Raw genomic sequence first — 21,911 nt, 5'->3', positions numbered from 1 at the left:
TTAATTCACCTAGCTGATTGTCAGAAGAGGAAGAAAAATGTCATCTTCTGTGGAAACAGCATGGTCACTGCTTTATTAACCTCACCCCTATTAATCAAGTAACAGTTACTCAGTTCTTGCTAAACCTAGCCCCAAATGTCATTAATATAGCTGCATTAAACAATTATATGAATGAGTACAAAATGCTTTTTCAATGTGGTAGCACAGAAATGTACTCAATGCATTTGCAAAAGGGTAGACTTAAGTCAGAAGTCTGTCAAACACTGGTAAACTCTCTCACAGGCTTCACTTACAAACGTGACCGAATAACAACACAGAACGGTCATTATGTTTGTTCACCAGGTTAAAACTGGGTAACACAAGCTTTCCTGTCTACAACCTGCCATCAACTAACAGTCTTAGGCTTTCAGCTTTGATAATCTAGACTAAAATGAGGCTAACTACATTGACATTTCACTCATCCCCAAAACTGGGCTAGATTTTACTCATCTGTTTTTACCAGGTTTAGAGCATTTCAAGTGTACATTAAGCTATGAAGAAAAAGCTCCTTACAGAATTTATGATTACTGGAGTTATTCCCATAAAATATTATCTCCTGTGTAACAGAACACCAGTCAGCTACCGTTGCACCAGTAAACTAAATAACCATTTTTAAAACAGACAAGCAATTCTTTTTAAAGAATTTAGAGGGTCACCCTATATTTACATAAACTGCATTAGTGATACAAAATTATTACTGCTAAGAAAATTTTTAGCATTACTCTTACTCTTCGAATACAATCAGGTACCCTGTAAGGCAGCCATAATCCTTCTGGGGAGAAATAGCAGTGATATTTAAAAGAAATTACATGCAGGCAGTATATGAAGATTTTCTGTTCTCTTGAAGTATTTGTATGTCAAGACTGTTTTATTGAGTTGTCTTCCAGGCAGTCATTCAGGACATGCTCATCTTTCCCCAGAATTTCCAGCAAGTCTGGCATTCAGCCAGAAATTTCCTGAGAGCAATGCTTTTTGTTCTAAAGCAAGTTTCCTCACATTCCTTTCTTGCACTGTTTCTCTCTGTTTTCTTCCAAGGCTCCCTAGAATTTTTCCAAGTTATTTCTCCTAAATAATACAACTTGCTCATTTATCTGATCTCACAGTTGTTTAGCCATTCAGGTGATAGCAAAATGCAAACAATTAACAACAAAACGCCACAAGACATGACAAATGCTAGTACCAGTTTTAGCATGTCTCACCACGAATTTTCATTCACTATCTGAATACAAATGTATGTGTTTATCACATTTATTTGGAATTGATTGTGCCAGTAAGTGCAGCAAGCGTTATCCTCCTTTTTCTTTCTTTTTTTTTCTTTTTTGGCACCACATATGAAGACCTTTGTTAATCTCATGTTCCCCACCCTCCCAACCAAATTTAATTCATTTCCTCCTAAATCTAATCAAATTAGCAGAAACTTGGAACAATTACTATCAAGTATTTGCAATCATGTATAAACATGCTGTTATCTCTCAGAATCTGCAAGCAAATTACAATCTTAATGTACAATTTATACCTGGAAACTCATTATTATAAGGTACAGTTAAGTTCTGCTAAGTTCAACTAAAACCAGTAAGATACAATTTCATAATGTTATTATCATTCAACAATTTTTACTGCAAATGTGAATCATTTATACCTTCCAAAATGCCAGACAATCGTAACATTCTTTCTATAACACTGGGATATTTCGGCTTTGAAGCACTCCACTAACAACAGTGGTTCTGTAAGACAAATTAACCCCTTTCTCAAAATACTTCAATTCATAGAATGGCTTGGGTTGAAAAGGACCTCAAAGACCATCCAAGAGACACAAGAGCTGAGTAGAGGGGGACAATCACTTCTCTCTCCCTGCAGCCACATCCCTCTTTTAATGCAGCCCAGAACACAGTTGGCCTTCTGGGCTGCAGGTGCACACTGCTGGCTCCTGTTCAACTGCTCATCCACCAGGACACCCAAGTCCTTCTCCACAGGGCTGCTCTCAAGCAGTTCTCCCAGTTTGTATGAACACCTGGGATTGCTCAGGCCCAAGTGCAGAACCCTGCACTTGGCCTTACTGAACCTCATTAGGCTTTCATGGGCCCACTTTTCCAGCCTGTCCAGATTCCTCAGGATGGTTTCCCTTCCTTCCAATGTATTGACTGCACTGCTCAGCTTGGTATCATCTGCAAACTTGCTAAGGGTGCACTCAATGCCATAATCACTTTGTAGAAAGGACTCTGCTGAGTTCATTCACGCACTGTACAGATGGTGATCAGCTATGTTGACAGGAAGTATGTTTGTGTAGGTTTATGGATTTTCACTGAATTTATTACTACAAATCATATAAACTCTATTATGCTTTTCAAAAAGAAAATCACAGTTCAGTTGTGAATTTGATGCCACTTGATTTACTGTCAAACACATGGAAATACATGTTGTAGAAGTAGTCCTTTTGTATCTCGGTTAAAAAAAAAACAAACAACAATCCAGCCGTGGCATCTTTCTATGCAACATTCTAGAGTATTTAAAAATGCATTCTTTTGAGATATATGAGAAGACAAAACCAGGTCAGATAAACACATTTTGACTGTCATTAACTAGGGAAAAAAAGTGACAGTATAAACCAAAGCATAGGGAATTCATTGTTTCGAAACGAGACAAGGAGCCTTCACCGCAAGAGTGCCACATTGGTGTCCAATAAGGCTGACTGAGCCAAATAAACGGAGAAAGGACAGATGCGGTATTGAGGTGTCTGGAGAAGGCAGCTTGAGCTCATGAATAAACGGTACCTCTCAGTTACAGTGTTTTCCATCATGCACATTAAATACGCTTACTTTAAATATATTTACCAAAAAGAATTAACTATGTTGAGAAAGTTTGCGAGTACATACGTTAGCAGTGACTCTTAAAGTTGGCAGTTGCCTTAGATAACCAAGTATATGCAGTTGTATAACCACAATATTTGCACTATTTGCAGTATTTGTACTATTCAAAGCATTTCCTGTAATTGAAATCTAGTATATTTGTGATACTGTGGCCATGATGTGTGCCATAAGTAGCTCTTTTTGTTGTTGAAGTGTTTCTGGAATCTGAATTTCCCATTAAAAGACAAATTCCTGACTTCTGAAAAATTTTCTTTTTCATTTCCTAAGAAATTTAAGCAATTTGATGTTGCGTGCCTGAGTTTGCAAATTGCATGGAATAAGTACTGTGAAAATGTGATCAGCTCTTTTAATGATACTCTTGCTCTGAAAAGCGTACGATGATGTGACAGTATCTTCTATTTCTTTGCAAGTGATTACAGCAGAAACATGGCTATGGTATTGAGCCAAAAGATCGTACAAATACTTGAACTATTAGATTTGATGGCTTGGATTAGTGTTCCCAGTGGACGATGTATCCATTGAACAAATTAGCAGCAGTGAAATTGGTAGTTGAGTAATGTAACTGGCACCTCTTCTTACTACAGGACTCCTGGTGATCATCTTGTGGCAGGTTTTCATTTGTGGTAATGTTTACAGATTTACAGACACAAAATAGCTGAAGTTAATTGTGGGATCATAGTCCATGCTGAATTTACCAGTTTACAGTCAGTTACATTTACATAAGGTGCTCACAAGTATTGTTACAAATCAAAAGAATTTCAGATAAAAAAAACAATCTTCATCAATGACATAGATGATGTCATCAAGCGCACCTTCAGCAAGTTTGCAGATGACACCACGCTGAGTGGTGCAGTTGATACAGTGGAGGGAAGGGAAGCCATCCAGAGGGACCTGGACAGGCTGGAGAAGTGGGCCCATGAAAGCCTAATGAGATTCAACAAGGCCAAATGCAAGGTGCTGCACTTGGGCCTGAGCAATCCCAGGTATTTATACAAACTGGGAGAAGAACTCCTCGATAGCTGCCCTGTGGAGAAGGTCTTGGGGGTCCTGGTGGATGAGAAGCTGGAAATGAACCAGCAGTGTGTGCCTGCAGCCCAGAAGGCCAACTGTGTTCTGGGCTGCATTAAAAAAGGGGTGGCCAGCAGGGAGAGGGAGGTGATTGTCCCCTCTACTTGGCTCTTTTGAGGCCCCATCTGTAGTACTGTGTCCAGGCCTGGGGTCTCCAGCACAAGAAAGACCCAGAACTCTTGGGGCGGGTCCAGAGGAGGGCCACTAGATGATCAGAGGGCTGGAGCACCTCTCCAGAAAGGTTGAGGGAACTGGGCTTGTTTAGCTTGGAGAAGAGAAGGCTCTAGGGAGACCTCACTGTGGCCTTCCAATACTTGAAGGAAGCATATAAACAGGAGGGGAAATGGCTGTTTACAAGGGTGAATAGTGGTAGGACAAGGGGGAATGGTTTTAAACTGAGTCAGGGGATGTTTAAGTTAGATATTAGGAAGAAGTTTTTCACTCAGAGGGTGGTGACACACTGGAACAGGTTGCCCAAGGAGGTTGTGGATGCCCCATCCCTGGAGGCACTCAAAGCCAGGCTGGATGTGGCTCTGGGCAGCCTGGTCTGGTGGTTGGTGACCCTGCACATAGCAGGGGGGTTGAAACTAAATAGTCTTTGAGGTCCTTTTCAACCTAGGCCATTCTATGATTCTACAATATGATTCTATGATTAGATTTACTGATGTAAAACAAATAAACAACCTAACCCATTCTTGGCTGTCCTCAAGAGAATTACAAAAACAAAAAAACAGCCTCTCCCACTAACTACTTTGGAGCTACGAGATATGATTTAGAGGCTTGTGATAGTAATGGTAGTGGGAGGATGGTTGGACTGAATGATCTTGCAGGTCGTTTCCAACCTTGCAATTCTATGATTCTACACTTGGTTAATGAACCTCTATCAGTAGGCACAGTAAGCACACACTTCATTTTTTGTTTTCAGTTGGTTAACCTAATGAAAGGAGAAAGAAGGAAAGTATATCCCTCATTATTGCCATCTCTCACCTGCATATCTATGCTATCTACCTCAACTTATAACATTGTATTTCTTTTCTGTATTTTCTTATTCCTCTATCCTCTGTCTGAATGATCATTTGTAATAACACTTTGGTTTTAGTCAGATAAAATTACAAAAAAAAACCCATAAGACACAGGGATTTTTTTAATGTGCTGTCTTTTACCTGCAACTTCCGTAGGCAAAGGGGGAAGAAAGTAGCTATTTTGAATACACAAACACAGGCTCACATAATGTAAGAATATTCTAATATTATTTTTAGTCCTGGAAATACTAAAAAGATAAAGTACTCATAAGCATCGGCACATCTACTTCTGTTTGTTTTTTATGTTCCACTAACCAGCACTAGGTATATTTCCATTTTCAGTAAACGCTTCTTTTTCATTTCTTACAAATACAATGGGAGCATGAACAGATGAAGACATTTGACATATAGCTGTAAAACACTGCAGGGTGTGGTGCTCTTATGAAATCAAGGCACAGGCATGAAGTCTTGTGTTGTTTTTTTGTTTTTTCTGAAGTATTTCTTTACCAAGTAATGGCGCCAACCTGGATTCTGCAACCCTACATAAATCACTGCCAGTTGTGGCTAAACTGTAATGTTAACCAACCAATTTAAAACCATTACTGACATAGAAACATGTATTTAGAGATTTTGTGCCAACTACGAAACCACACAGTTTTTCAATCATGTGAACAGGATACTCTATATGGAATGCTAAATTCTAAAAGCCACATTGGTTTTGGGGTTACCTTTCTTGATTGCTCAGTTTGGCATAGAGGGCTTTTACCAACTCTGGACATTGCAGCAAATAGTCTGTAACAATTAAGAACCTAAAGAAAAAAAAGAAAAATATTTATTACTGGTTGTACAAAGAAAACAGCTTCTCTATTATTCCAAATGGTGCTACTTAATTTTACTTGTGAAGAACTATTTCACATACTTGTAATACTATTTCTCTAATTGTGTATTATTCCCCCTACATTTTCCCATTTCCAAACAAGCTTGGAGGAAAGCTAGTTAAAATCTTTCACCAGTTACAGAAAAGGAATGCCACAATTCCAATAATAAATGACTAATCCAATTTTTAGGTATCTAAGCAAGAAGCCGAAGTTTAGGCTTGAATATACTATTATGGTATTCATCACAACACTGATTTTAAGTATCCAAATAAATTCTCAATAAAATAATAAAATAAAATCTAACAAAGCATCCAAGTAAACAGAAACTGCGTTGTCAGATGCACGGCAGCAAAATATTTCTCTTAACTTGCCAAAAAACACTCCCCTTCTTTAACACAAACTGAAGCCAATATCCAAATTCAACTCCTTGCTCTGTAAGGGGATGAAATAAAGTCTATCCTTGTCTGAAGTATCATTCACAACATTAGACATTAGCCCTGTAATTTCAACCTAGTCATGTTCTTTCAGCATCATTTAAAAAATAATTAAAAAAAAATCCTCAAATTATGACCCTAGAAGTAGTGACAGTGTTACGTATTCTGCATAGGTATACGAATACTAAACTATGCATTTTTCAATCTGTGTTTATTCCTGTAAAATATAAATTAATTACTGAACAAATCTCAGAACATCCTCTGCTCATGAAGCTGCTGTGAAGAATAGGCATAGTCTGATGAAAACCAAGCATTTCAAATATTCCATCCATCTCCCGCCAACATTCCACTCTCCAAATAACCTTTTGCTTATCAAAAATCCATTAATAGCCAACAGAAAGATTACATAGAAAGCCTACAGATTTAACAAACTACTTTTAGGAAAAAAAAATCAATAACAACTTGGGGAATAAGAGAACAAGAAGTCCAGAAAATTAATAGCTGTTATTGTTTCCAATGCTAAATGTAGACTCAGCCAGCACCTGGTTCAGTTATTTTAATATGGAAATTTTAGAAGGATAAATGTATATATATATTTGTATATACACATATAGACATATCACAGAATGGCCAGGGTTCGAAGGGACCTCAAGGATTATGAATCTTCAACCCCCCTCCACATGCAGGGCCACCAACCTCCCCATTTAATACTAGACCAGGCTGCCCAGGGCCACATCCAATCTGGTCTTGAACACCTCCAGGGACAGGGCATCCACAACCTCTCTGGGCAGCCTGTTCCAGCACCTCACTACTCTCATAGTAAAGAACTTCCCCCTGACAACCAACCTAAATCTTCCCTCCATCAACTTAAAACCATTTCCCCTTGTCCTGCTGTTATCTACTCTTTCAAAGAGTTGATTGCCTTCCTGTTTGTAGGCTCCCTTAGGAACATAGGGAAGCATTAACTAAAAACTGGCACTTTGAGCATATAACATCAATCTAAGAGTTCCTCAACACAAATCTGAATGTATAGACCTCCCCACAATTACCAGCACACATATGTATGTTGTTCCAAAATATTGCCTCCTATTTATTCTCATGGAAGCTACAACAGATACAAAGAAGACAATAACACTATTTGATAAGGTAAATCCTTAGCTATAAAACACAACTTTTCAACAGTCTCCACCTGCAGTTTTTTGCCAGCAATGAACAGGAGCTTGCATGCCGAGAGAGGAGACCCTCCATCATTGTCACCATGGCTGGAACACACAACCCACCATCTCACTGTCCTAACATCCACAATTTGGTCTCCCTAAACATTCAGTAAATGTTGATGAATGTCACTGGATACAATTTTTTCCATATGAATGAATTCATTGACACACCTTTGCTTCATATGCACTTCCATTTCAAATGTCATTTTGTCAGACTGCCCCTCTGCTGTCATCTATCACATGGCAACAAAATTTAATGAAATGTTGGTGGGAAGGTTCAACTTCACTGCTATCCTACGAACACCTAACTCTGATATCATTGGCCAACATAATAAAATAGGTAGCATTACTTTTAGTGCAGCACTTGTATATTTCAACGCTAAGCAGCAAAGACTCAAATGTAACACCACAATTACATCAAACCATTGACGCAGCAGTCAAGGAGAGTACTTCCACAGTTCTTGAACCAATAATTCATGGCATAAGAGCTATCGACAGTTAAACCTTCAGGATGATAACTGACTGCATTTCTTAAGAATTTGAGTAGAAGCAAAGGTTTCCATCTGCAGTCATAAAAAGGACAAGCAAACAAACAAACTCCAAATCAATAACTACAGCTGTGAAAAACACAACATTGTGTAGCTTCTTAATGTAAAAATTTCAGTTGACAATGAAGCATGTTAATATTGCATTTAAAGAACAATATGAAGTTTGATTTTTCAATGTGGCAACTGGAACTATAAATTTTGTGTTTTACTTTTCATGATCAATATCGCTTTAGGGAAATCTGATTGGATACTTGTCTTGTAGTAAAAAAAAACCTAAATAATTATCACAAAATATATGTATATAATGCTAATAATTGCAAATTGGTGATTACTACTGCTAAATGGAAGATCCGTATTTCAGTCATTATTTGGTCTTTCAGTCATTATTTGGTCTATACTCTTGTATTTATTCATATGCATCTTTCACTAGAATTAGAATTGGACAACAATTTCACAGCTAGACAAGTCTGCAGTATTTTAGAAGAAAGTTTTTGCTTATAAAGATGAATGTACTTCTATACGTGCTTCTTCATCTTTTAACTTCAAGACAATCCATATTTGATTTTCTCTTTTACCCTATCCACTTCCTATATTACTGCATGAAAGAATACAGTGCATTACATTTTTCAAGAGCATTACCAAGAGATGTCATAAAAAAAATCAGTAGTGGCATAAAGCACTTCTCTCTAGATACCACGTTCAGAAATTCTGGTGGTAGTTAAACAAGAGTGCAAGAAATTAAAGTTGCCATTTTCAGTCTTCAGCTCTCCTGTTTTTCATTTAGGTAAGGGAGAAGAAGAAGAATGAAAGTAAGACAATCCAGAATCTTGAAATAAGAAAGACACTTGGTTTCGGGTTATCGACTTAATATGGCATTTCAGATGCCCAAAAAAGGCTTTGATAATAGATTTAAATCTCTTTGGAGGCCAACACAAGAACCACTGGGAAAAACTCAAGACCACTGTAATTTAGTGAAAGAACTGGTGAAAATTAAACTTGTTATGCAAGCATAGCAAAGTAACAAATGAACAGTGCTATTAAATATGCTAATGTTCTTGAATTTTAAAATTGTTTGGCTAAAAATCTTATAAAAATAAATAAATCAGGCACTTACATAATAGATAACTACAGGAGGAGATGCTCAAAGATTTAAAAATAGCAAAGGGTTTCACTGTTCCAAATGGAACTTGAGCATCAGACAAGACAAAATAGTATAAGCTGCATTTGAACTCAGTATATCTCAAATATATATTTGATATTATATATTAAATATAAATATCTCCATCAAAGCTGGGTGTAAGCAATCAACTTGATCACAAAATGCCGTGCTCCATATTAAGTTGATTTGATTACATTAGCAAGTCTAGAGAACAGCATCTTTTGTCTCAGAAGATGAGGGAAAAAAATACAATTTTTTTTAGGAGAAAGAAGAAAAACACATGGGAATTCTCTGATCAGCAAACTTCTCATCTCAAAACCAAAAGAATATTTCACCATCTCAAACAAAGCCATGCCATCCATAGTACTTAATCAGAATGAAATACTAATTTTTACTACAACAAACAAGCATGACAAATAATTCAAATTTTGAAGAAAAGAGAAGAAAATTTAGGCAGCCAATTTTTTAAAGCTGTCTCAGAAGCCTTTATAGGTGTTAAAAGAAACGAACAGTAGGAAAAAACAGTGTGCTTGGGACCAGAACACACTTGAGAAGCAGAAGTATTCTGGCCTTCCACAACAGCATAAGCATTCTATCTGAACCACTAAAAGACGACAAAAAATAAACAAACAACAACAAAAAAACAACTAACGAGAATTGGAGTGCATGTAATTTACTCAAACAGCAGAACTAAAGCACTTCTTGCTCAAAAGGACAGAAAGGAAAAACATTTCTATATTTAAAGCTCAATCCCAAGTACAATAGCAATACTCTTCTCCTGAACAGAATAAAACACAGTAGTGAATATCCTTCCATCTTCAAAAGTTATTACTTATAATGAATGAATCCTCCTTGCACAGGCCATGATATGGTCCACTAAGTCAACTCTCAGGCCTACAAGACCAACTTCAAACTACCTATAATATTTCTTAGATTTAGAATACACTCCTGTTCAATTTGATAGCTGCATCTGGAAGACACCGAAAGGAGATTCATTTTTACTTTTGGGCAAACTTTGAATCACTTTTTTTTTTTTTCCTGAAGTGCTATGAAGCAAAAAATTACTTTCTACTCCTTTGTCTTCATAAAATACGTAAGAAGAAAGAGGTGAAAGGACAAATAAACATGTGAACCTGAGCTTTGAGAAACTGGGGAAATCTGTGCCAATATGCTGCTTCTGCAAATAGAAAGTAGAAGCTACTCAGATCTCTACAATTAAGGAAATTTTCCAATTGTCAGTACTATTTAAAACCACAGTTGAACTTGGAACCTGCAACATAACTCGAACTTTCCTGGAATTAAAAATAAGAATTACCTTCTGAAGAGCAGAAGGGAGCAGGGGAAACCCTAAACTGTCAGAGAGGACAGACAGATCTGCCAGCCCTAAAAGAAAAAAAAGTAACATTTTCTGGTTTTTGCACCACATGCACACCAATTAAGCAACAAGCACTCTTCTGCGGAGTTCCATCTTTGCCTTCAAATCTGTGTCCATGGGCAAGGCTCCTTGCCACAGGAGCAACTAGTTTCTGTCCACACTTCTTTCCATAAGTCAGGACAAAATAACCAAAGGCAAAAAATGGGGAGGAGTAGCCCCATAACCTAATCTTTACAATCATCACCGAGTTGTGGTTTCAAAAAGAAAAAGTAGATGTTCAGAAAATCTTATTTCTAATGCCAAACAGTTGACCATACTCTTAGTATCATTTTGATGGAAGCCAAAAGGCATATTATGCCTTTTATTTAAAATGGAGGATTTCTTTTCCTCGCTTTTCAGGAATCAAAAATGCAACCTGTTTTTTCATAGTAGCAGCACTGCCTGTTGCACACACTTGGAAAAAGTGATGACAAAGCTATACTCTCATCTCTAATGGAACCACCAAACTATTTCTAAAATAAACAGCTTTTAGACTACACATTGGTCTCGGTCAGGATAAATTATAATGTAGTTTTGTACTACTTTTTCCTAATTATTTTACAAAACACATATGTTTGCAGGTTCAATATTCTAAAATAGATTTCATGTGGCATTCTATGCTGGTTTCTCTTCTAAATACAGCAGCTTCTAAACTGTGCGACACACTTCACTGCTGCTGATTAATATAAACCCAAAAGGGAGTGGATGTGCATGTGTGGGGAAACACAGAGGAAAGACTTTTTAAAGGGTCCACAATTTTCCAGAGCCTAATAGCATAGGCTTCTGCATGTTTAAAACAAAAACGTTTTTGTAGAAAAAAATGGCAGAGCTTGGCAAACCTTTTCATCATATTGCATATGTAATGCTGGATATTGCTTGTGCTTTCTTCTTCCCTTGAAACTGCTGTGGAGGAGCTTGTTACGGAAGATTCTTTAGATTTTGGTAGCAATCACATGGGAATAGTGAGTGGGAAACATGTTTCAGTTACTGAACAGGGTGTTCCACCTGTGTTTCTTAAGGGAAGGATCTGTCCAATTCCCAGATAGTATCCTTAGGCAGGCAACAGTTGCCAGAATAAAGCAGCATTGTAAAAAGAACATTACTTTATGGACTAAGTATATTCACTTATATGCTTAACATATGGTCAAAACAAAGTACCAACTTTTCAAAAGTGCATTAGCGTCCATTATGGAGGTACAATGGAAAGATGAGGATACACAGAAAATAAAGGATTGTCTCACAGGGGCTTGCAAACCATGCTCATTCCTTTGAATGGAAATGGGTAGATTACACGTTGGAAAAAGTAAAATCTAAATACGATAATACAGAAAAACCAACCACAGTTTAACAGACAGATCTATTGTGAGAGATAAAATAAAAGGGAACTAAAACTAAATGAAAAAAAACAACAACAACAAACCTCAAAAGAAAATGGAAACAATAGGAAAAAAAAAATTGAGGTTTAAAACCTTTCCACTTGCAAGAAGGAATACTAATTCCACAACTGTGTCCATGAACAGAGCAAACTGGAAGACAGAGATCAAAACCAACACCTCAAAGGGGAGCCTACATTAAAAGAAGTTCTCAGGACTGAAGGCAGGACAGGAACAGTAACATAACCAAGCTGTATCAGCTTAAAAGATTTTCCACCAGTCAGCAGGTATATATTCTTAGGCTAACAGCCTAGGCAGTAAATGCACATTACAAAGGTCTTCGCATTTTCCAGAGAACAACTACGCTGCAAAGAACTGTTGAGTAGATAGGATCATTTAATTACTGTGGCATAAATCAAACCAAAGAAAAGAAACTTACTAACTTGTTTCTGCAGAGCCAGTCTTTGCAAAGACTTATGCTTTGAATCGCATTCTTTAACATCATTCCCCTCTAAACATTCTGAATGCAGTAAGCTCTGGGCATTCTTTACAGGCCAAAATACAGATCCAAACATTCAGGACAAGACAGGTAAGTTTCAACAGCTTTCAGTCCGTAAAACTTCTAGTTTTGTCTTGTTCTAACATTTTAGCTAAAGGCTAGAAAACAAAGGAGTATACATCCAGTCAGGCTACATTCTGAAGAATCTGTTAGAGATGCCTCTCTCAGATCACTGCTCTTGGGAGTCAGACCAGCAACAATCTCAGTGTATTGCCTAGTATTCAAGATTACAGGATCGCTGCCATGAAACAAGTTAAGAAGCTGTGTTGACTGAAAGTTCAGAGGCATTTCAAAAATACAGAGCCTAATAAATGTTAATTAAAGCTATTTTGAAGTAACGCTCAGTATCCAATATTAAAGATGGCAAAGAAAGAAATATTAAAAAAATATCTTGGAGCTGTTCAGAGGATCAAGCTTCTAAAAGAGGAAGAGGAGAAGGTATCACTAAAATGTGCGAATTACATTTTGCAACTTAACAGATTTCAGAGATAGAGGCATTTCTGAAGCTTACAAGTAACCACAAGCTTAATGAAATGAGCCTTCAGACCATCTGGTATAGATAAACAGGTATGATTCTATAAGGGCATTCCATAAGAACCAACTTACTTCTTAAATTTATTAACTATTTCTTAGTTCAAAGTATGCTACAGAAAACAATAAAAAGTCTGTCACTGAGAAAGACAAATGTAGCCGTGCATCATTCAACTGTTACCTCCATTTTTTCAAAGTTCTGAGATAATTTCTGTTATGCTATCAGCCTACAAAAATCTCATATAAATGCATCAGTGCTTAGGCTCAAAAATCTCAATGTGCTGATCTCCAAACCAGACCTTTTGGGATTCAAAAAAATGTTTTTAAAAATGGATAGCATGCTTTCTACCACTGAACAGATTCAGAAGATGCTAATCTGAGGTTTTCTCTCTCATAACCCCGTCCCCTCAGAAAGCATAGCCACTAACATGCAACAATCCAGATATTCTTTCTTCCTCAACAGAAGATTCTTGTTTTCTACTGAATATCTTTTGATTCAAGAAGTAGTGAAGGAGAACCCAGAAAACTATGCCCTGTCTTCAGAGATGTTTCCTTCACTCTGTTTAATTGGAAAAGAAGCTTATTGCAGTCAACACAGGAATTGCAGGAGTTCTGCCACCAACAGCCACTTCTAGAAAAGAAAGCTCTCAAGAACTGCTTGGAATAATCTCAGATTATTCCTAGAAAATTGCTGCAAGACTAGAGGGAGGACTGTCAGAAGCCAAAGGCTAGAATGAGGTTCCTCCTGAACTCTCCCTGAGGACTTTTCCAGCATGGAGATGGAAATCCAGACTCTAAACATGAATGGGATCAAGAACTGAGCAAGAATTGTCAACTGAATGAGAAAAAGATTTTCAAGATGTGCTTTCCGTGCTGTGATGGGGCTAGAGTAGGAAACCCAGCATGTGCTTAGCAGAAAGGAGCAGGAAGGACCCCATGGGAGAGACTGTAGTTCAGCCAATTGCCTTAAATCCAAATGTTTGTCCTGGCTGTCCTCTCTCTGTCCTAATGATTCATAGCAGCAAATGGAAAAATAACTTAAGCATCATGATTATTTTCAGAATTCATTGGATACTAACTCTAGAGGAACATTAATTTATAAGCTTTAGTAAGTAATAAAATGAAATAGAATACAATCATGAATAAATGGTTTGCCTATAACCAAAACTCATCCGGTTATTCAAAGAAAGGTTTTCAATACGTAAGAGCAACGTTTGACAGCAAGAAAGCACAGCCAAGATGAATAAACACATGTGGCAGACACTTTTTATTCAGCGTAATAAGAAACCAGATGCTCAAACTGAGACACAAGAAGGTAGGCAGAAATTAAGTAATATTTTTAACTTTAAAAATAAGAACATTCTAAATTCAGTCATATATGAGTCTGGCAGTGAGCATAACCTCTTGGAAGATGACTAGTTTATATTTTGGCTCAGCTATATAGTGCAAGAACAGCTGCTTCAAAATGGTTTCTGTGCACTGTGGTAGCTGTGGCATAAGGGACTCAAATCTTCACAACAAAGTATCAGCTTTGTTGCAAATTCTGCAGCTATGCAAATTCATTTAAACATACCACTAGGATTGTACTTCAGTGAGAGGTCAAGTACAGCTCCAAAATGTTCAATGAATTGCTGACCAAATATTTTTTCTATAGTACAGTCAGAGAGCCGAGACAAGAACCTTCAACTTTCCTTAGCCAAAGAACTCATAAATAACATCACTTCTATCAAAATTAGAAATCCTGTTTGCTGCTAAGCTTTTCTCTTCAAAGCAGAGAAAACGTTAAGAAGAAATTTCTAGACACTAGCAAATCACGTCTAAATAACAGCTCTAACAGAAGGACACTTACACCTCAAAAGAATTCCAGCTTATGCACAACAGAATGGAGCAGCATTTTAGCTAGTAAATAGAGAACACTGATTAGTCCACAAAAGGTTTTCTACAAAAAGCAGATTCAATATTGCTGGAAATAGGTAGAATTTTCCCCTAAGTTTGGAGAACTGGAGAAAAAAACAGCTAGACTAGGCAGAACATGAGAAAGTCATCAGAAGTGCTGGCTGGTGCACCTCCTCATGCTCAGAAACAGGAGCAAGAAAAAGAAAGCAAGAAAAAAATCAACTTGGTATCATCTTAGTATTATATGAATATATCCATTCACATTTATTTAACAGGAGGAAAATCAGCAGTAAAAAATGAAACTGGCTTTCAGGTCCACCTTACGACTACCCTCAAGACAAATAATATTCTCATACTCTAAATAATAAAGAGAAATTTTTAGGCAAGAAAGTTGGTTGTATTACATCAGGTGTAATAATGCTCTTGTACTATGCGCTTCACAGACTGCAAAATTATAGAAAGTGGCAGGAAGTAAAGGAGAATCTAAAATACAACTGGTTATCCTGTAAAAAATATCCAGATTCATAAGATCAATAAGTTAATATCCTCTGTATTTAAAGCTAAAGAACAACTTGTTGCCTAAGAGAAACATTCTATGTTAATACTACCAAAAAAGACAAACAAAAAAACCTCCTGATAGTTTGCGATACAGATATTGAAAAAAAAATAAAAATAGATAGATAGATAGATAGATAATAATTGTACTACTCGGAACAAGAATACTAATTTGCTAGGCTTTCCCACATCTTTCAGTACTCAGAATACTGTCTTCAGATACACTTTTATAGCCACATACTTATGTCCAAAGGTTGCACTGTATGATGTAAGATCAAAGCATGATATTAATGTTCATACAGTGGTTATGTGGAGTAAGAAAAAAAGTTCAGAGAAGGGCAACAAAGCTGGTGAGTAACCAGTGGTAACACAAGCTTTCTGAGGAGTGGTCGAGGGAAGTAGAACTATTTAGATCTGGAGAAGAGGAGGCTCAGGTGGTGTCCTTATCACTTTCTGCAACTACCCAAAATGCGGCTGTAGTGAGGTAGGAGTTGGCCTGTTCTCCCATGTAACTAGCAAGAGGACTAGAGGGAACTGGCCTCACATTTCACTAAGGGAGATCCAGGTTGGACGTCAGGAATTACTACTTCTTCCCTGAGAGAGAGGTCAGGCACTAGAACGGGCTGGTGGTGGAGTCATCAACCCTGGAGGTGTTCAAGAAATACTTAGATGTTGTACTGAGGGACATGCTTTACTAGGAAATATTGGTGAAATGTGGATGGTTGGACTGGATGACCTTAGAGGTCTTTTCTAACCTTGGTGATTTCTTGGTTTTCATATCTTAGTTAAAACATTATCTTCAACACATAAAGAAAACAAAGGATAATCAAGATAATTACCTGAAAAGCCATCTGTTTCACATGTATTTCTACTGACTGAGGCCAAAACTAACGATTCAGTTTGTCACTTTTGAAATGGAAATCTGGTCATCTGATCCTAAAACTAAGTTTGTTTTCTGCAAACTATTTATGTCCTATGGAAATTGACCTGATTAGGAAAAAAGACCATCCAAAAAAAAAAAAAAAGTAATTTTTTTTCAGTACTAATGCAAGGAAAACAGAGTTTCTAAATATCTATTTAAACCTTGATAATTTTTCCTAATTAAATTTTTACTTTAAACATGTCCTTCAAGAGAAAGATAAAAAAGTATATGGAGTTTTGTTTTAATAACCTCTCTTCCCCCGTATTTTTCTCATAGAAAAAAAAACTAACTCAATTATTGTGCATATCCTTGTTGACAAACAGAACATTTCTCAAATGCCTAATTTACAGAAATAGCCATCAGCAAAAAATTCAAAGCTTGATGGAATAAAACCACCGATTATTTTTAAGAAAACGAAATTTAGAAGATTCATATACAACACGACTTCTCTGTTTCAGTGTAAAAATGATTTTATGACATACTAGACAGCAGATTTGTTAATAAGAAGAGTACTCCACTGAGTCTACAACTCCTGTCTACATCTTCAACAAAAACAGTCTTAGTTTAAGGGAAATCAAATGAGTCAGTAGAAGTTTATGAGAAGAACTTGAGATCAAATTAGTAACTTACATATAGATCATCATTTACTACTTTTCAGAGCCACAAATTCAGACACTTTCACACAAAGATTGATGCTACTAAAACACTTATTTAAGAGGAAAAAATATCTAGAAGATACATACGACCACTCAGACTCCAATCGTTCTTTGTAGACTTTTATGACATGAAGAGCCACAGACAAGTTCTCAGGTTCCAGCAGTTCTTTCACTTTCTCTGAATTAAGGCAGGTAAATAAGACCATACAACAGTAGGCAACAATTTTCTCATCACTGTAGGTTAGGCAGGTCCTTCAAGAGAAAATGAATAGTTGACAGTAAGTTAAAATTGATGCTGGAAAATCGCACTTAAGGACATTCAGCTTGTTTATTTGTTCTTGTCTGCTGTCTTTCAGAGAATCATGAATTTGCCGTAGCTCAAGAGATATAAAGTCAACTGCAAAGAAACAAAATCTGAAATTGGAAGTCAAACTTAAGATGTGATTTATAAAACTAGTACAATGGAAACGTACTAGAAATTTAGGAATTGAATGAAATAATAATAATAACCTGTATATATTACCATACAATCTTCTGACACGTGGACTCCAAACATACACTCATCCTGAGTACCAAATTCAATGAATATGCCTTTATTAGCAGCTTACTGTGAAAGATTTGGCCAACTACACCAAAAATATTGTCATGTGTCCACACAAAATGGTTTATGTAATGTTTCATGACACATCATTAATCTTCAGAAATGTATTTCATTAAGACTAGGATGAATGGCAAAGGGAACGGAAGACAAAAAGATTAAGCCACTTTTTGTAGATCCCATTTAATCCACAAATAACTGACTGGTCTACATATAAGCAACGTGAATAAAAGAGAAGTCACATTCTTGGAAACAAGCAGTGTATAACTACTTGAAAATACCTCTGAAATAAAGTTTACACTTGAAGCTCATTATTTAAACATAATTTTCTGCCAGTTTGTGTCAAATAAAATCAATTTACTGTCAGTTTATAACAAGCAGGTTTTCAAAGGTCCTGACCCTTGTGGTTGACTAACAAAAAAAACATCTACAGGATATGGTCTCAACCACCCCATTTTCCCCAAAGTTATTTTTCAAAGCTTTATGGTGCTAGAAGAAGCACAACTGTCGTGTACAAAAGATTTGAATAAAACCACAGAAATTACATTATAAAAAAAGCCGCATCCATGCTTACAAGAAGAGATCTGGGAAAGCACACTTCCAAATGCTATTCTGGGAATCTCCATTTCCTGCTGCAATGTTTCCAAGAAACTGGAGGCTACATCGAAAAGCTGAAAAAAAAAGAAAAAAGAAAAAAGAAAAAAGCAGAAAAAAAACCCAGAAAAGATATTAACAGGAAATTCAGCAAAACACTAATCAATTTCATAGAAATGATACTTTTCAACATTACATATATGTATACACACACACACACACACACACACACACACACATACACAATACATCTCAATTCTGTGCAGTTTCTCACTTAATGTATGTTAATATTAGCTTTTTTTCCTCTAATGCAATTAATTTTCCAAACCATTCTGGAATTGTAATCAGAACAAAACTTTTTTCTTTCCGCCTCCAATGAGACTTACATTAACATCAAGCAATGGCCACTAATGATTACAAAAAATAATTGAGTCAGTGAAAGTGTAAGACAGACGGAAATGAATGAAAGCTTAGAGTTGCAGTTAGTGCAAACTGAAACAGACCCATGCTGAAGCAGTAGCTGCCACATTGCAGCGACCATTTTACCTCTAATCAGAGGAGGCTTTCTTTATAGCACTGGACAGGCTGCTTGCCATCAAACTCTGCAAAAGCTGGTCCGCCTGCTACTAGAAGAGCTCCCTGGATGCTCTCCATAAGTTAGCTTTAAAAATATGCTACAGCAGGCAAAAACACAACAGGAGAACTCAATCTACTCCCTAGATAGCTACATTAAATTTTGTGTAGTAGGACAAATATTTAATATGATATATTAACATAGTTAACAATTTCAGATCTCTACCTCAGTAAAATTAGAGCCAATACACTGAGCAATACTGCCTCTCATTTTAACACTATTTAACGATATATTCCTACTTGTATCGCAAAGGATTTATTTGAAACTCCTCTTAATACAGTTTTAAAATAAAGGAACAAGATGAATCATAGAAACATAGAATGGTCTAGGTTGAAAAGGACCTCAAAGATCATGTAGTTTCAACCCCCCTGCTATTTGTAGGGTCACCAGCCACTAGACCAGGCTGCCCAGAGCCACATCCAGCTTGGCCTTGAATGCCTCCAGGGATGGGGCATCCACAACCTCCTTGGGCAACCTGTTCCAGTGTGTCACCACCCTCTGAGTGAAAAACTTCCTCCTAATATCTAACTGTGATAGAACAAGGGGGAATGGTTTTAAACTGAAACCTCCCCTGTCTCAGTTTAAAACCATTCCCCCTTGTCCTATCACTCATCCACCCTCGTGGGTTTTTATTTCCCTCCTGTTTACATGCTTCCTTCAAGTATTGGAAGGCCACAATGAGGTCTCCCTGGAGCCTTCTCTTCTCCAAGCTAAACAAGCCCAGTTCCCTCAACCTTTCCTCATAGGAGAGGTGCTCCAGCCTCTGATCATCTTAGTAGCCCTCCTCTGCACCCGCTCCAAGAGTTCCTCATCTTTCTTGTGCAGTAGGCCCCAGGCCCCAGGCCTGGACACAGTACCTCATAAGAGCTGAATATATGGGGACAATCACCTCCCTCTTCCTGCTGGCCCCCCCTTTTCCAGCCTGTCGGATGAATCATAGATGTTGATGAAGTTAATATCAAAGAACCCCTCCTTTCCAGTACATGAAGGAGAGAGACCAACTTTTTATACAGTCTGATAGTGATAAAACAAAGGGGAATGGCTTTAGACTAACAGAGGGAAAAACTAGGTTAGATGTTAAGAAGAAATTCTTTACTCAGAGAGTGGTGAGGCACTGGAACAAGAAGTTGTAGATTCATCATCTCTAGAGGTGTTCAAGATCAGGCTGGATGGAGACCTGGGCAGTTTAATCTAGTGAGTGGCAACCCTGCCCATAGAAGAAAAGTTAGAACTAGATGATCTTTAATGTCCCTTCCAATCTCAGCCATTCTATGAAAAATATAAAGATGTAAATTAACAAAAATCAAAAGCATGAACCCACAAAGCTCACAAAATTAAACACCTGTGATGTTACTGACAGTTTTCAATAGCTTGATCATTTTTTACAGGTTGATGAGGAATCTCAAATATTAAGAAGCAGTTTAACAGATAGTACAAATAGTAGTCTGTTATAGATAGATGTGACAAATATTGTCAGGTTCAGAAAACATAAGATCTCTTTAAAAGGTGTTGTGCAGCTGGCAGTCACATTTCCTACCAAGGTTTGGGCATATGTCCTCTTGGGAACTAAAAGAAAGCGAGTCAAAAATGAGGCAACTTGGTTTTAAAGAATATTAACTTTTTTCCTAAGCATCTTATTTAAGTCCAAAATATGTATGTTTCTTCCATAATGCATTTTGAATCATCTTCTTCTTTAGGCTTTGTTTTTACTGTCTGTTTTCTTTCTACTTGCACATCTACTTGTCTACTTGCACTGCAAGGTCTATTTGCACCTTTTTATTTTCTTTTTACCCCCTCTGCCCATCACTGTGCTGCCATTTCTTCCATTCATCTGATTCCCATCCTGCTGACTCGAATTTTTCTGCAGGACAGCTATCATGGGCACACTACTCTTCTAGCAGACATCTTATGGAAATGTTTCTCTGCTAGAAAAAAACTAAAAAGGTAGTAAATCCTAATAGGATTTTATTTCTCTATGTGTACTCCTTACCTATTCTACTATGAAAAGACCTCTCAAATTAGTTTTAGTCTACTTTTTAACTAAGATTTGCTTGACCTTTTTAATGCAGCAATTACACTTAGCTCTTCGGAGACTAGGCTGTCAAAAAATACCAAGCTAGGGAAAAAGAAGTTAAAGATCCTTTAAACATTGACATTCTTACAGTAACAACTATAAAAAGCATATGTTTGTAATATGATAATAAATATCCAGAAATTATCTATTAATCACACATTAGAGTCTTAGTATTTGTGAAAGTAATCAATCAAAGTCTTCCTTTCATCTTGATTCCCCAAACAAATGAGAAGGATCCAGGGAAGATCATGGTTCTGTCGACACGCCATGGAAAAGGAAACAGTTTAATCTGTAAGTGCTTTTTAACCCACAGAGGCTAATATTTTCATTTACTTTGAAGGAGCAAATCAATATATGAGCAAGCAGTTAATCTATGAGACAAAAGCAGTAGTATCTACTCACATTAAGCATATCTCAATATTGCAAGGTTTCTTCACAAAAGTAATCTCGTGAAAAATCTCAAGCAATTTAAAGGGAAGGTGTAATTCTACAAGTACCTGAGGCAAGTGATCTACTTCAGGAATAAAGATTACACAAATCAGTGTATAAATCTTTGCTCAGAATGTGTCAACTCAATTCATATGCTCTGCCGCAGTTACAATGCAACTCCTGCAATATTTTTCAATTTTTTATTTTCCTACCCCTCAAAAATATAATAATATTAAAAATATAATTCATTACAGAGTACTCAGTGAGATGTCAGGTGAATGGCACGTACCAAATACACTTTGTGTACTGGAGTGTATTTATGTACAACGTTCAGTAGTCACAAAGGAAAGCAAATGACGAATACGTGTGAACCATGGTATACACAGCACACACACTGCATCACACTGCAGTACTGTCTGCATAGTTATATATTAAAAATACAAA

The 21,911-nt window shown here is 36.9% G+C and overlaps 1 protein-coding gene across 1 annotated transcript in view; it reads right to left on the bottom strand.

Moving 5' to 3' along the window:
• Positions 1 to 5,480: 5,480 nt before the first annotated feature.
• Positions 5,481 to 21,911, bottom strand: part of LOC104912557 (ataxin-10-like) — a 42,517-nt gene continuing 26,086 nt past the window's right edge. Inside the window, exons 4-6 of the mRNA XM_010716417.2 lie at positions 18,311 to 18,407; positions 17,226 to 17,390; positions 5,481 to 5,805 (exon numbers count right to left, since the gene is read on the bottom strand). Of these exons, the coding sequence (XP_010714719.1) occupies positions 5,721 to 5,805; positions 17,226 to 17,390; positions 18,311 to 18,407 (347 nt within the window). The 3' untranslated portion in view covers positions 5,481 to 5,720. The remainder of the gene's footprint in view (positions 5,806 to 17,225; positions 17,391 to 18,310; positions 18,408 to 21,911) is intronic.

Source organism: Meleagris gallopavo, chromosome 1, assembly GCF_000146605.3.
Source record: "Meleagris gallopavo isolate NT-WF06-2002-E0010 breed Aviagen turkey brand Nicholas breeding stock chromosome 1, Turkey_5.1, whole genome shotgun sequence".
In the NCBI taxonomy this organism is placed as follows: domain Eukaryota; kingdom Metazoa; phylum Chordata; class Aves; order Galliformes; family Phasianidae; genus Meleagris; species Meleagris gallopavo.
This window is presented reverse-complemented; position numbering and strand designations above follow the sequence as displayed.